The sequence below is a fragment of the Tursiops truncatus genome, chromosome 10 (genome assembly GCF_011762595.2).
Source record: "Tursiops truncatus isolate mTurTru1 chromosome 10, mTurTru1.mat.Y, whole genome shotgun sequence".
In the NCBI taxonomy this organism is placed as follows: Eukaryota; Metazoa; Chordata; class Mammalia; order Artiodactyla; family Delphinidae; genus Tursiops; species Tursiops truncatus.
This window is the reverse complement of record NC_047043.1, coordinates 31,534,709-31,548,441: the sequence shown is the minus strand read 5'-3', so window position 1 is coordinate 31,548,441 and position 13,733 is coordinate 31,534,709. Positions and strand designations below refer to the sequence as shown.

The 13,733-nt window shown below is 53.4% G+C and overlaps 1 protein-coding gene across 7 annotated transcripts in view; it reads left to right on the top strand.

The window, feature by feature from the left end:
* The window catches only part of CUL9 (cullin 9), a 38,241-nt gene extending 24,521 nt beyond the window's left edge, over positions 1–13,720 (top strand). For 6 of the 7 annotated variants that reach the window (XM_033864210.2, XM_073810695.1, XM_073810694.1 and 3 more), the window contains 15 exons: positions 3,936–4,081; positions 4,229–4,358; positions 4,509–4,708; positions 5,149–5,399; positions 6,375–6,720; positions 9,818–9,958; positions 10,094–10,258; positions 10,426–10,589; positions 10,954–11,047; positions 11,574–11,648; positions 11,797–11,907; positions 12,025–12,142; positions 12,472–12,605; positions 13,220–13,293; positions 13,374–13,720. In XM_033864210.2, the coding sequence (XP_033720101.1) occupies positions 3,936–4,081; positions 4,229–4,358; positions 4,509–4,708; positions 5,149–5,399; positions 6,375–6,720; positions 9,818–9,958; positions 10,094–10,258; positions 10,426–10,589; positions 10,954–11,047; positions 11,574–11,648; positions 11,797–11,907; positions 12,025–12,142; positions 12,472–12,605; positions 13,220–13,293; positions 13,374–13,572 (2,348 nt within the window). In that variant the 3' untranslated portion in view covers positions 13,573–13,720. Of the gene's footprint in view, positions 1–3,935; positions 4,082–4,228; positions 4,359–4,508; positions 4,709–5,148; positions 5,400–6,374; positions 6,721–9,817; positions 9,959–10,093; positions 10,259–10,425; positions 10,590–10,953; positions 11,048–11,573; positions 11,649–11,796; positions 11,908–12,024; positions 12,143–12,365; positions 12,606–13,219; positions 13,294–13,373 lie in introns of those variants that run through there. The other variant, XM_073810696.1, reaches the window with a different exon arrangement.
* Positions 13,721–13,733: the final 13 nt, after the last annotated feature.

Genomic DNA, 13,733 nt, shown 5'->3' with positions numbered 1-13,733 from the left:
TGTCCCCTGCATTGGCAGGCGGACTCTCAACCACTGCGCCACCAGGGAAGCCCAAGTTTTTTTTTCTTTTTAAATTTTTATTGGAGTATAGTTGATTTACAGTGTCATGTTACTTTCTGCTGTACAGCACATGAATCAGTTATACATACACATATATCCACTCTTTTTTAGACTCTTTTGCCATATAGGTCATAACAGAGTATTGAGTAGAGTTCTCTGTGCTGTATAGTAGGTCCTTGTTAGTTATCTATTTTATATATAAGGAGTATGTAAATGTCAATCCCAATCACCCAATTTATCCCTACCCCCCTTCCCTCCTGGTAACCATAAGTTTGTTTTCTACATCTGTGACTCTATTTCTGTTTTGTAAGTAAGTTCATTTGTACCAGTTTTTTAGATTCCGCATATAAGTGATATTATACGGTATTTGTCCTTCTCTGTCTGACTTACTTCACTCAGTAAGACAATCTGTAGGTCTATTCATGTTGCTGCAAATGGCATTATTTCGTTCTTGTTTATGGCTGAGTAATATTCCATTGTATATATGTACCACATCTTCTTTATCCATTCCTCTGTCAGTGGACATTTAGGTTGCTTCCAGGTCCTGGCTATTGTAAATAGTGCTGCAGTGAACACTGGGGTGCATGTATCTTTTCGAATTATGGTTTTCTCTGGGTATATACCCAGGAGTGGGATTGCTGGATCATATGGTAGCTCTGTTTTTAGTTTTTTAAGGAACCTTCGTGCTCTTCTCCATAGTGGCAGTACCAATTTACATTCCCACCAACACTGTAGAAGGGGTTCCCTTTTCTCCACACCCTCTCCAGCATTTATTGTTTGTAGATTTAAAAAAAAAATTATTTATTTTATTTTATTTTTGGCTGCGTTGGGTCTTCATTGCCACGTGTGGGCTTTCTCTAGTTGCAGCAGGCGGGGGCTACTCTTCGTTGCGATTTGCAGGCTTCTAATTGCGGTGGCTTTTCTTGTTGCAGAGCACGGGCTCTAGGCACACGGGCTTCAGTAGTTGTGGCTTGCGGGCTCTAGAGCACAGACTCGGTAGTTGTGGTGCACAGGCTTAGTTGCTCCATGGTATGTGGGATCTTCCCGAACCAGGTCTTGAACCTGTGACCCCTGCATTGGTAGGCGGACTCTTAAACACTGTGCCACCAGGGAAGCCCTGTTTGTAGATTTTTTGATGATGGCCATTCTGACCGGTGTGAGGTGATACCTCATTGTAGTTTTGATTTGCATTTCTGTAATAATTAGTGATGTTGAGCATCTTTTCATGTGCTTTTTGACCATCTGTATGTCTTCTTTGGAGAAAGGTCTATTTAGATCTTCCACTCCTTTTTTAAAATGTAATAATTATTTATTATTTACAGTTATAGGAAACAAATTTTAAACAAATTTGCATACATGTTTTGTTGCTGTGATATATGAGACACTGATCAGTAAAAGACTGACAAGCATAAAAATATCAATGTATTACATCAGGATAAAATTCTGTGGGGGAAGTGAAATGGAAATATAATTTCAAGGAGTAAAAGGAATGATGTAAAATGTCTGATTGTTAAAGAGCTTGTCTTGTACTTTTTAAATGGATGATGGTGGCTGTCACAGCATAGTGATTTTTTTTTCAACATCTTTATTGGAGTATAATTGCTCTACAATGGTGCGTTAGCTTCTGCCATATAACAAAGTGAATCAGCCATACACATACACATATCCCCATATCCCCTCCCTCTTACGCCCCCCTCCCACCCTCCCTATCACACCCTTCTAGGTGGTCACAAAGCATCGTTCTGCTCATTTTTTGTATATTTTGGAGATTAATCCTTTGTCGCTTCGTTTATGAAGAAGTCTCTTAATTGATGGAATATTGTTGGAAGACTTTTATCAGTTTTTATTTCAGAATGGCTTATTTTTACCGTCATTTAAAAAATCATTTTATTATGAGAACTTTTATTTAATTAATTTCTTTTTGGCTGCATTGGGTCTTCTTTGCTGCACGTGGACTTTCTCTAGTTGCGGCGAGAGGGGGCTACTCTTCGTGGTGGTATGTGGGCTTCTCATTCTGGTGGCTTCTCTTGTTGCGGAGCACGGGCTCTAGGCACGAGGGCCTCAGTAGTTGTGGCTCGCGGGCTCTAGAGCGCAAGCTCAGTAGTTGTGGTACACGGGCTCAGTTGTTCAGCGGCATGTAGGATCTTCCCGGACCAGGGCTTGAACCCGTGACCCCTGCCTTAGGCAGGTGGATTCTTTTTTTTTTTTTTTTTTTTTGTGGTACATGGGCCTCTCACTGCCGCCGCCCCTCCCGTTGCGGAGCACAGGCTCCGGACGCGCAGGCCCAGCGGCCATGGCTCACGGGCCCAGCCGCTCCGCGGCATGTGGGATCCTCCCGGACCGGGGCACGAACCCGCGTCCCCTGCATCGGCAGGCGGACCCTCAACCACTGCGCCACCAGGGAAGCCCGGCAGGTGGATTCTTAACCACTGCACCACCAGGGAAGCCCTATGAGAAACTTTAAGTAGACAGAATAGATATACTTCGGTATACCAACATCTATCAATTCATGGCCGATTTTGCTTCATTTGTACCCCACCCGCTTTCCCTAGCCCTCAAATTTAAGGTAAGAACTCTCTTTTTAAAAGCAAGGACACTACAATTATCAAACTTACAGAAATTAGTAACAGTTCCTAATATTATCAGATATACAGTCAATATTCATATTTCCCAAATTATCTCGAGCTTTTAAAATTAGGTTGTTTTTTTTTTTGCCTGTTGAGGATCCAAGCAAAGCCCACGCATTACATTTGATGAGTTCTATCTCCTGCCGCCCTTAATGTATAGGTTCCTGCCTCTGTTTTCTTCCCCCTGCAATTGTTTGTAGAATAAACTGGGTGGTTGTCCACTGACTGAATTTTGCTGATTGTGTCTACACGGTGTCCTCTAGGCACCGTATTCTGTCTGCTTTCCCGAAGACCGATATTTAGACGTAGGAGCTTATTCAGATTCAGAGTTGATTTCTCGGGCAAGGGCGCTTCATGGGTAGTATCGTGTACTTCCTCCTGGAGGCTGTCTCTCTCTGTGATGTTAAAGTGGATCAGTGGATTTCACTGTTGTCTGTCCAATTTATACCTTATATATAATTTCCCATTAGCCGTTTGCTAGACGCTCATTCATTCTCATTGCCATTAGGGTTAGGAACTAGTGACATTCTGCTTTTGTCATTCCCTCTCCATGTGTTAGCCAGAATGCTTCCTCTATAAAGAGAAACTTCCTCTCATCAGCTTTTTGGTTGCCCTGAAGTACTGTTTATACAGGAAAGGCTTGATTCTCTTCTCCCCCTTATTTTTAACCAGTTTTCAAAATAATGTGTTGGTTCTCTAGCTTCCTCCAAAGATGACTGGTGAGGTCTTTTTAAAAAAATATATCATTTTGAACTCATGGCTTTTAAAACATTTCATGTGTTTCAGTTCATCGCAGGTGTTATTTTTTTTTGATCTTCACATTGTCCCATCTTTGGCCAGAGAGCACCTCTCAGGCTGGCTCCTTTTGATACCCTCTCCCTTTGACAGCATCCTTGTTTTCTAGTCTGAGCAGACAGCCCAGGCTCACAGGAGAAGGAAGAGACCCAGCCCAGCGGGTCTTTAAAACTATCAGCTCCCTGGGAGCAAAACCCAGCTCTCCTCTCTGGTGTTTCTGCTGTGGAGCTCGCCTGGCGCAGGGCTAGGCTCAGGGTGGACTCCCAGGTCCCTGTGGCAGACACAGAGGAGGCTGAGCCCTGGATGCTGGATGAGGCACCTCTGTGTCTGTGAATGCTGAGCCCTGCTCCCCACAGAGACTAGCAAAGTTTGGTAAATGGTGCACCCTCACCTCAACGCTGACCCCTTGTTTCCCCTACTCTGTCTCCACATTTTCCCTCAACACTTTCCCAGGTCAGAACCATCCAGTCCTGGATATGGGACCACATCGGCGACTGCAGTGGACATGGCTGGGCCGGGCTGAGCTGCAGTTTGGGGACCAGACCCTCCATGTGTCCACCGTGCAGATGTGGCTGCTGCTGAATTTCAATCAGACGGAGGTGCCTCAGCTCCTTGGCCTCTCGCTATCTTCTCTTCTTTGTCTGTCACTGTTCTTCTCAAGTGTCTCCCTCCTTCTTTCTGTCCTCCTTCTTATTTTCCTTTCCCTTGACTGTCTTCTCCTGACTAGCCCTGTTTCTCCTGACCAGGAGGTGTCAGTAGAGGCTTTGCTGAAGAATTCTGACCTCAGCCCCAAGCTGCTGCTCCAGGCACTCCTGCCCCTCACCGCCGATAGCGGCCCTTTGACCCTGCAGGAGGGTCAGGACTTCCCATGTGGGGGTAGGTCTGAGGGGGGCTGGGCTGAGCCTCTGCTCCGAGGGGGCGGGGCTCTCCGGGTGGGGGTGGTGTAGGGAATGAGAATGGGGTCCCCTCTGCCCCCACTTCTCTGTCCCTTCCCCTCTTCGGGCACTGACTGGGAGCGGGTTCCAGGTGTGCTGCGGCTCCGTGAGCCTGGGCTCTGGCCCCACGGGGAGGCCCTGTGGCTGCTACCTCCCCAGACGTACCTGAACGTAGAGGAGGATGAGGGCCAAACCCTGGAGCAGAAGAGGAACCTCTTGAGCTGTCTTCTTGTCCGTATTCTCAAAGCCCACGGAGAGAAGGGCCTCCACATCGACCAGCTGGTTTGTCTGGTAGGCAGAGGAGACCATGATGGTGGTGGGAGAGGGAGGGAGTCGTGCTTGGGGGTGGGGTTGGAGGCAGGGGTCATCACAGGGAAGGTGAACTGTCTCAGCCCGAGACCTGGTAGGGTGATATTTCCATTTGGGTTTTCTATTCCCGACAGGTAGAGACCAGACATGAGTGCTGACCATGTGCCAGGCTGTATTCTAAGAGTTTATGTGATTAAGTCATTTAATCCACACAAAAATACTATGAGACAGGTGGTGGTGGAGTTGTTATTATTATTACTATTATTATTACTATTCTCATTTGACAGATAAGAAAAATGAGGCACGAATTAGGCACTGATCCATAGTCACCCAGCTGGTAAGGGCAGAGCCGGGCCTTGAACCCAGGCAAGCTGGCTTCTCTGGGTAAAAGCGTCCCACCTGTTTCCTCTCCTCCCGTCCAGGTGCTGGAGGCCTGGCAGAAGGGTCCAAATCCCCCTGGAAGCCTGGGCCGTGCTGTTGCCGGGGGCGTGGCCTGTACCAGCACCGATGTCCTCTCTTGCATCCTGCACCTCCTGGGCCAGGGCTACGTGGAACGGCGGGATGACCGCCCCCAGATCCTGATGTATGCCAGCCCAGAGCCCATGGGGCCCTGCCGAGGTCAGGCAGAGGTCCCCTTATGTGGCAGCCAGACCTCCGAGACCTCCAAGCCTAGGTAGCCACCCCTAGCTCTGTCCCCTTACTGCCACGCAGGACGGACGGCACTGCAGTGACATGGGAGGGGTCGTAGTGCCAAAGTCAGGCTCCCAGTGGAAAAATATTTCATTTCTTTCTTTGTCTAACCCCATTTTCCCTGTCCCTGTTATCTCCCCCATTTTGCTAGTCTTCATTCCCCCTCCCAGCACTGTCATCCCCTTCTTTGCCTCCTTCCCAAGCAGGGGCCTTGCTCTCCTCAGCCTCCTAAAGCCAGCCCTTAGGCAAGGGACCCAGACATGTAAACTCCTTTCTGGGTGTCTTTCATTCTAAGCAAAATTGAAATATTACGCAGATATGTATTGAGTCCTAACCATGCACGTTGCTCAGTGAAGTATACAAATTCTAGCTTTCAGGAAGTCTGTTCTACAGAGGAATTTGCCGTAGGATTCCCCTAAGTAGCTGGCACCCCTAAAGCTTTTTACATCAACTCCAGTTCACCAGGAGTTGTTACGGCTCTATTTTTATGCCTGCTGTTCACACTGTGTGTCAAACAAGTTCTCTAGAGTAATCTTTCTCCAGCTTTCACATGCACACACGTTCAAATTCAGTTGAGCTCCCAGTGACACTTAGGCTGCTGGTCCACAGACCGCACTTGGAGGCATAAAGCTGTAGATTGTTTCTCACCAGACACCCTGGTAGTATTTTGGGCGGGACCTGCAGTAGGATTGTCCCATCCACTGTAGGTCAATTAGCATCGTGACCCCTGCCCACTAGATTCCTGTAGTGCCCCCAGTCATTGCAACTGCCAGCCCCCCCCCCTTACAAATGCTCCTGTGGAGGCTGTGCTCTGACGGTTGGATGGTTATCCTCAGGTTGGTTAAGCAAGTGTGGATGGAGATGTGCAAGCGGGGACTGGGGGACCAGGGTGGGGTTCAGCTAGCAGGTTGGATAAGCAGGGCAGCGAGACTGACCGCTGACTCTTCTGTCCCTCAAGCCCGGAAGTTGTGGCTGCCCTGGCATCCCTACAGCTGCCTGCGGGCCGCACCATGAGCCCCCAGGAGGTGGAAGGGTTGATGGAGCACACGGTGAGGCAGGTGCAGGAGACGCTGAACCTAGAGCCAGACGTGGCTCAGCACCTTCTGGCTCATTCCCATTGGGGCGCCGAACAGCTGCTGCAGCGCTACAGCGATGACCCCGAGCCACTGCTGCTGGCGGCCGGGCTGTGCGTCCCCCAGGCCCAGGCTGCCCCTGCACGCCCGGACCACTGCCCTGTGTGTGTCAGCCCCCTGGAGCCCGACGACGACTTGCCCTCTCTGTGCTGCATGCATTACTGCTGTAAGGTGAGGCCCTGCCAGCTGCTCTCCTGCCCCGGCTCTCGCCCGACAGCACAACTCCTTGGGAACTTCTGGGCTTCGGCCCCAGCACTGCCATTTCCCATCCTGGGCAATGTTGAACGAGTCTCTTAGTCTCCCTTAAACTGGTTTTGTCATCGTAAGTGGCGCCTTGACACCCTGCAGGTTGTTAGGATCTGGCGGTACGTGTCAGTGGTTCTCTCTTTGCTGCATATTGTAATCACTGGGAGCTTTGAAAAATCCCGATGCTCAAACTATGGCCCAGACCAATTAGAATCTCTGAAGGTGAAACCCAGGCATCTGGAGTTTTAAGAGCTCCTCAGGTGATTCCAGTGTTCAGCCAAATTTGAGAACTGTAGGTAGGTAGGTAGGTGGGTAGGTAGGTAGATATACACACACATATACAGAATCAAGGTACTTTCTAAATGAAAAGTGTTATGAAATTGGTGATGACTGTAGTTTGTGGTTTCCTTATCACCATTCAAGGCTCTTTATCCCAGAACATCATCACTTATTTTTACCATATATACTCTCATTTAATATAAAAATAAGAAGGAATGGTTTAAACCAAAAAATAGCACAAAAGCAGAGGGCAGCATGAGAAGTCAGGCTGCTGGAAAGCTGAGGCAGAGAAGGCTGTAGATGGAGAGGGAGTAGTCCTCAGAGGGGGAGGGGCTGAGGCAGGAAGCCGGGTACTGAGTGCCTCATCTTCCCTGCCTCACAGCTTGTGGGACCGGTGTCCAAACCCATCTACTTAGCAGGATGAGCTCCCTTGTTGCCCTGAATTCTAGTCGCCTCTCTCAGCAGCGCTGCCCCAGTGGTGGGTGACCGGGGCTGTGTGCGTTTGCATGCGTGTGTACTTGTACTTTTTTCTCCTTCCCTTTTGCTCGGCTTCAGGTTACTCTTCTCACATAGTTGCCTCTGCTCCCTTTTTCCAGGTTCTTAATTATTTCCTTTACACTTTCACTTTTTCATTCAACTAATACTTGTCATGGACTTACTACGTGCACAGCTCTGGGTGCTGCGTGAGGGAGTGGGGAAACCCCAACTGGCAAGGACCCGAGAGCTAGTACTAACCACAGCTAATATTTATGGGGGACTCACTCTGGGCCATTGTGCTGTTTTACACACATCATCTGGCTTAATTCCCAAAATAGTTCTGTGAGGTAGGTGAGCAAACTGGTGGGACAGCGGAAGGAGAGGCGATTTGGGAGGTGGACAGGGTCCCAGATGGGTTGGGTTGGTGGACAGTGGCCTTTAATTTATGGGAAGCCCTGGTGGGTTTTAAGCAGGGAGATGATATGATGTGATTTCCATTTTTGAAAAGATCACTTTTTGTGGAGAAAAGACTTGGATGGAACAAGAGTGGAAGTAGGGACACTGGTTTGGAGACTGTTGTACAAAGAGGCAAGAGTGGGTGGCAGCTGGGCCTAGGGACAGTGAAGAGGGGAGTGGACGGATTGGGACGCATGTGGAGATGGAGCTGACAGGTTTTGGTGGCTTAGGACAAGGGAATCAAGGCAGTTCTGGGTTTTTTACCTGAGCATCTGGGAGTAGGGGATGTGCCATCTTTTACTGAGCTGGGGAAGGTGTTTGGGCTGGAGGGCAGGTTTTTGAGGGGAAATTCCATCTGTTTGGGCCAAGTGAAGTCTGAGCTGCTTTTGCTTTGTTGGACACCTGAGTGGGACTGGGAAGCAGACAGTGGATCTTTGGATTTGGAATTAAGTGGAGAGGCCTGGCTGGCAACACCCAGGGAGAGAAGAGCAGGCCCAAGCTGTACCCCGACCCTGTAGAGGTGAAGAGATGGGGAGCCGGAAAATGGGACTGAGGAAAAGCAGGCTGATGGCAGAGGTCCCAGCCAAAGGGGAGCCAGTGGCAGTGCAGGAGCGATCAGACGGGAAATCCTGGGGTCTGGAGCAGTCGGAGGTGGCTCCCCGGGGTGAGGCTTGAGTGGCAGAGGGCGGGAGGGGGAGTCCAGTCCACCCCTTGTGGGAGTGGAGTGGGCTCTGAACTGAGATGCTGGCCTTCGTCCTACAGGGCAGGGCTCCCACCCCATGGTGGTGAGGGGCCCTCATGGCCTGTGTGCTTGCAAGCGTGGGGGTCTGAATTTGGAGAAATTTCCCCTGTATGATCTCAAAAATGCAAGAATTTTGCATTCAACTTCCCAGTTTATCTGGGCTTGTTTCACTATAGAAGGGGTTGGTTTTGTTTAGTACTTTGAGTGAAAATAGTCCGGTGAAGTGTTTCTTACTTATCCTGGAGCTTTGAAACCACCCGGGGGACTCTCCAGGGGTTGGACGCATCATTTGGGGAAGCTCGGCCATTGGCTGTGTGAGGGAAAGGGTCGTTAATGGAGTCTTCTGGAGGCTCGGGTGCTCATGGTTTCAGGAGCGATGGGGGAAGGAAGCACACTGATGGGACCGGCTCCCGCGGCAGTTGAGGGGTGAGGGGATGGTGGCCTGGGTTGGCGGGGGCAGTGACGTGGAAGCAAGAAAAAAATTCAGGAGTTGTGACAGTTCCAGCACTGGGGACTGGGGGAGCGGTGGGGTGGCTGATTAGGATTTGGGGGTGCAGCTGGCAAGGCTGCTTTGTGGAGGAGGCTGAGTCTGGGGAAGCGGGATCATCGAGACAGGCACTGAGGTGAGCAGTGGAGCCGGGAGGCGAGGCTGCAGCTGTGGCGCAGTGACCCTGGCCAGCCCCCCAGGCCTCCTTTCTCTCTGACCTTCTTGCTGTCTCCAAATCTTTCTTAGAACTTGAATCTTCTCCTTTTTCCTGATTCTCTTTTCCCATTCCCTTCACATCCATCCCAACAATAATTATAATTACATTACCATGGCCTGCACATCCTCAAAGTGAACTGTAATTTGGGCCAATCTCAGGAAGACTCATGGAGGCCGGAAAGCTTAGGGTCAGTTTCCGGGTTGACGTAGAAGCAGGCTTGTCTCTGGCTTAGGGTCAGTTTCCGGGTTGACGTAGAAGCAGGCTTGTCTCTGGCCTCGTGCGCCGTCGGGGAGGGGTGCTAGGTGAGTCACACTTGTGCTGCTCCCGCGCTGCCCCTGAGCGGCTGCTCCTGTGTCCCACCCAGTCTTGCTGGAAGGAGTACCTGACAACTCGAATTGAGCAGAACCTTGTGCTGAACTGCACCTGCCCCATTGCCGACTGCCCCGCCCAGCCCACGGGGGCCTTCATCCGCACCATCATCTCCTCGCCAGAGGTCATCTCCAAGGTACCGCCTCCTCGGAGAGGCTCCAGTGCACAGCCCCAGGGAGTGGGCTGACATGCAGTGTGCCGGGTGGGGGGGCCCGGAGGTGTGGCATCCGGAGAGCCAGGCCCTCACCTCGTGGCACCTGCGTCCCCACAGTACGAGAAGGCCCTCCTGCGTGGCTACGTGGAGAGCTGTGCCAACCTGACCTGGTGCACCAACCCCCAGGGCTGCGACCGCATCCTGTGCCGCCAGGGCCTGGGCTGTGGGACCAGCTGCTCCAAGTGTGGCTGGGCCTCCTGCTTCAACTGTAGCTTCCCTGAGGTGGGTGCCCACCCTGGCTCTGCCCTGGAGCCGGGATCCGCACCTCTCCCTGCCACCCACAAGGACTCTTCCCTGTCTTCCCCACACTGCCGTCCTCCAGACCTGACCTCCCCCTCCCTCCCTGCAGTAAGGGGTGGGCTGCGTCCTCACTGCCCCTCCTGCTCTAGGCACACTACCCTGCCAGCTGTGGCCACATGTCTCAGTGGGTGGACGATGGTGGCTACTACGATGGCATGAGCGTGGAGGCCCAGAGCAAGCATCTGGCCAAGCTCATCTCCAAGCGCTGTCCCAGCTGTCAGGCTCCCATCGAGAAGAACGAGGGGTGTCTGCAGTAAGAAGGGGGTACTGTGGGCACCGGCAGGGTCGGGGAGCATGGGAGAGGGTGGGAGGCCTGGCGGAAGGAAGGGGCAGTGGGCCTACCCGAAAGCTCAGCAAACAAGGGCAGTTACTCAGCCACCTTCGCTGCACCCTCCAGAGTGTTCCCTGGATCTGAGTGTTCCTTCCCCCACTTTGAAGCCCACGCTGTATAGGGGAATTCAGAAGCCAGGGTGTGGTCAGTAAGGATTGGTAAGGTTGAGACTAAGAGGGCACGAGGGGGACCGGGGCATCTTCAGTGGTGAGTCCAGGCCCTGGGCATTCCTGGTGTGGCCCTGGCCAGAGGCAGGAGCCCTCTGACCAGCTAGCTTCCTCCACAGCATGACTTGTGCCAAATGCAACCATGGATTCTGCTGGCGCTGCCTCAAGTCCTGGAAGCCAAATCACAAAGACTATTACAACTGCTCTGCCATGGTAAGGGGCCGGCGCCGGAAGGAGGGGCAGAGGCCCAAGGGCAGCGAGGACGAGATGCTGCTGCAGGGCCTGGGCACAGACATCTCTGTGTCCCAAGCAGCCGAACAGCTGTTGGGGCGAAGGCTCGGTGGGGAGAAGGCAGAAGCCACCTGGGCCTACGGGTGCTGAGAGTTCTATCTTGGGAGGTCTGTGCATGAAGACCTTCAGCTCCGGAGTCAGACGTCTCACACCGAGGTGGCTACAGGAGGCCGGGGCGGGCTGGGCGCTCCCAGGAAGCACCAGCCCAGAGCAGAGCAAGGACTCTGTCAGAGCCTGGCCCCACTGTGTACTCAGTTAACCTGTCCAGGCCTCAGCGCCCTTATCTGTAAAAGGGGATGGTAGTCTGACCTACGTCACAGTTATGAGAATTGAGTGAGAAAACCTGGGTAAAGCATCAGAAGGCCTCCATGAATGGCAGTTGGTCTGATTATTAACCTCATCCTGTCCTGCCAAGTACCCGACAGCCATCTCGACCTGTCTTTACCAGGTGAGCAAAGCAGCTCGCCAGGAGAAGCGGTTCCAGGACTATAACGAGAGGTGTACTTTCCATCACCAGGCCCGGGTGAGCAGCGGGGGAGACGGCTGGGTCGGTGAGGAGGCCAGAGGGCTGGGCCAGACGGCCGGGCAGAGGCTAGAGGTCCCAGCGGGACGAGTGCTCTCCTGACTGGGTGGGGCTGCGCGTGCTGGCACTGACCACCTTCCCTGCGCAGGACTTTGCTGTGAACTTGCAGAACCGCGTGTCTGCCATCCACGAGGTGCCCCCGCCCAGATCCTTCACCTTCCTCAGCGACGCCTGCCGGGGTCTCGAGCAAGCTCGAAAGGTGTGGGGCGGGGCGGGGCGGGGGGGACGATGTGCCCAGGGGTCTGGTGGGCTGGGAGAGGGAGGAAGAAGCTGGCGGGAGGCGGCCTCAGCGGGATCGGCGGCCTGGGCTCCGCAGGTGCTGGCCTACGCCTGCGTGTACAGCTTCTACAACCAGGACACAGAGCACATGGACGTGGTGGAACAGCAGACCGAGGCCCTGGAGCTGCACACCAACGCCCTGCAGATCCTCCTGGGTGAGCCCCCTGCCCACTCAGTGCTCTCTCCTGCCCCCTCTCCCCCAGCACCCACCCCCGACACACAAACGGGTGGGTGACCAGAGCCAGCTGCCCACCTTTATTCTGTCCCCTTCCTGTCCTTCATAGCCTTATCACTGTTACAAAGTTCCGGTCCTCAGGTACACAGTACACAGCCCTTCACCCGACCTTTGCTTTGGTTACGACCTGTCCCCACCTCTAGGCGCTAGGCCCCAGTAGACGTGGGTGGCACATAGTGGGCGTCCAGTATGCATCTGTGGAAGGACGGGAAGAAGGGAGGGAGCCCCCGTGCCCTGCCCCCTCTGCAGAAGAGACCCTGCTGCGCTGCAGAGACCTGGGCTCCTCGCTGCGCCTCCTGCGGGCGGAGCACCTCAGCACGGGCCTGGAGCTGCTGCGGCGGATCCAGGAGCGGCTGCTGGCCATCCTGCAGCACTCCACCCAGGTAGCCGCCCACCCGGCCCGGCCGCCCTGGGGGATCCTGAAGGAAAGGCGTCAAGGGCAAATGGACCTGGCGTTCATCCCAGCTCCCAGGCCTGCCCCTTAGCCACCGGGCGTTTCCTGGAAAATGGAGTTGGTTATCCCAGATCAAGAGTATTTGGCCAGTTGCTTGCTCCCCAGAATCAGTTGGGGAGCTTCTTCAGAAGATTCTTCGCAGATGGGGATTTAGAATCCTGGGACTTGGGGCAAGGGACTGGCATCCACTAGAATAGGGGATCTGAGGTTCTTTCTGCTCCAACACTCTGCTGTCGAGTCTAAACTAGGAATCCCACCCTCAGGGAGCTTGCGGACTGGTAGTAACTTGGGCAGAAAAGGCATGAACATACATGGGAAGTGGGGGTGGTGCCTCACCGCGGTATCCTGGGTCCCTGGAGACCACCTCTGAGTCACATTACACAGAGGCAGTGGCTTGTGGAGGGCGGTGCTGAGCGGGGGGCATTCCTGGCAGGGGCCGGGCCCCCCTTGGCCCTCAGAGGATGCTGGGTGAAGCGAGCCTGGGCACAGAGGCCCTGTGTCCTCTACTCTCCTGCTCCCCGCATCCTCCCGTTTCCTTTCCAGGATTTCCGGGTTGGTCTCCAGAGCCCATCATCAGAGGCCCGGGAGGCGAAAGGATCCAACGTGCCCGGCAGTCAGTGAGTGGAGGGGGCAGAGCCACGGAGGGGGCGTGGGAGGCGCCAGGCGTCCTCTGGGGCTGAGCGTGGCGCTCTCCCAGGCCCCAGGGCTCCTCGGGGCTGCAGGTGGAGGAGGAGGAGGAGGACGACGACGAGGACGATGTGCCTGAGTGGCAGCAGGATGAGTTTGAAGAGGAGCTGGACAATGACAGCTTCTCCTATGATGAGGAGTCTGAGAACCTGGACCGAGAGACTTTCTTCTTTGGCGACGAGGAGGAAGACGACGAGGGCTACGATTGAGGGGTAGGATGCAGGGAGCGCTGGAGCCGCCAGAGTCCTGGGGCCACAGGCTCAGGAGTGCACCCTTCCCCCTGTCGTGAGGGTAGGCGGTTACCAGTGTCTGTGGCACCGTCTTCTGTTCACTGAATAAACTTCTTTTTTTCATATACTTCTCTGGAAGC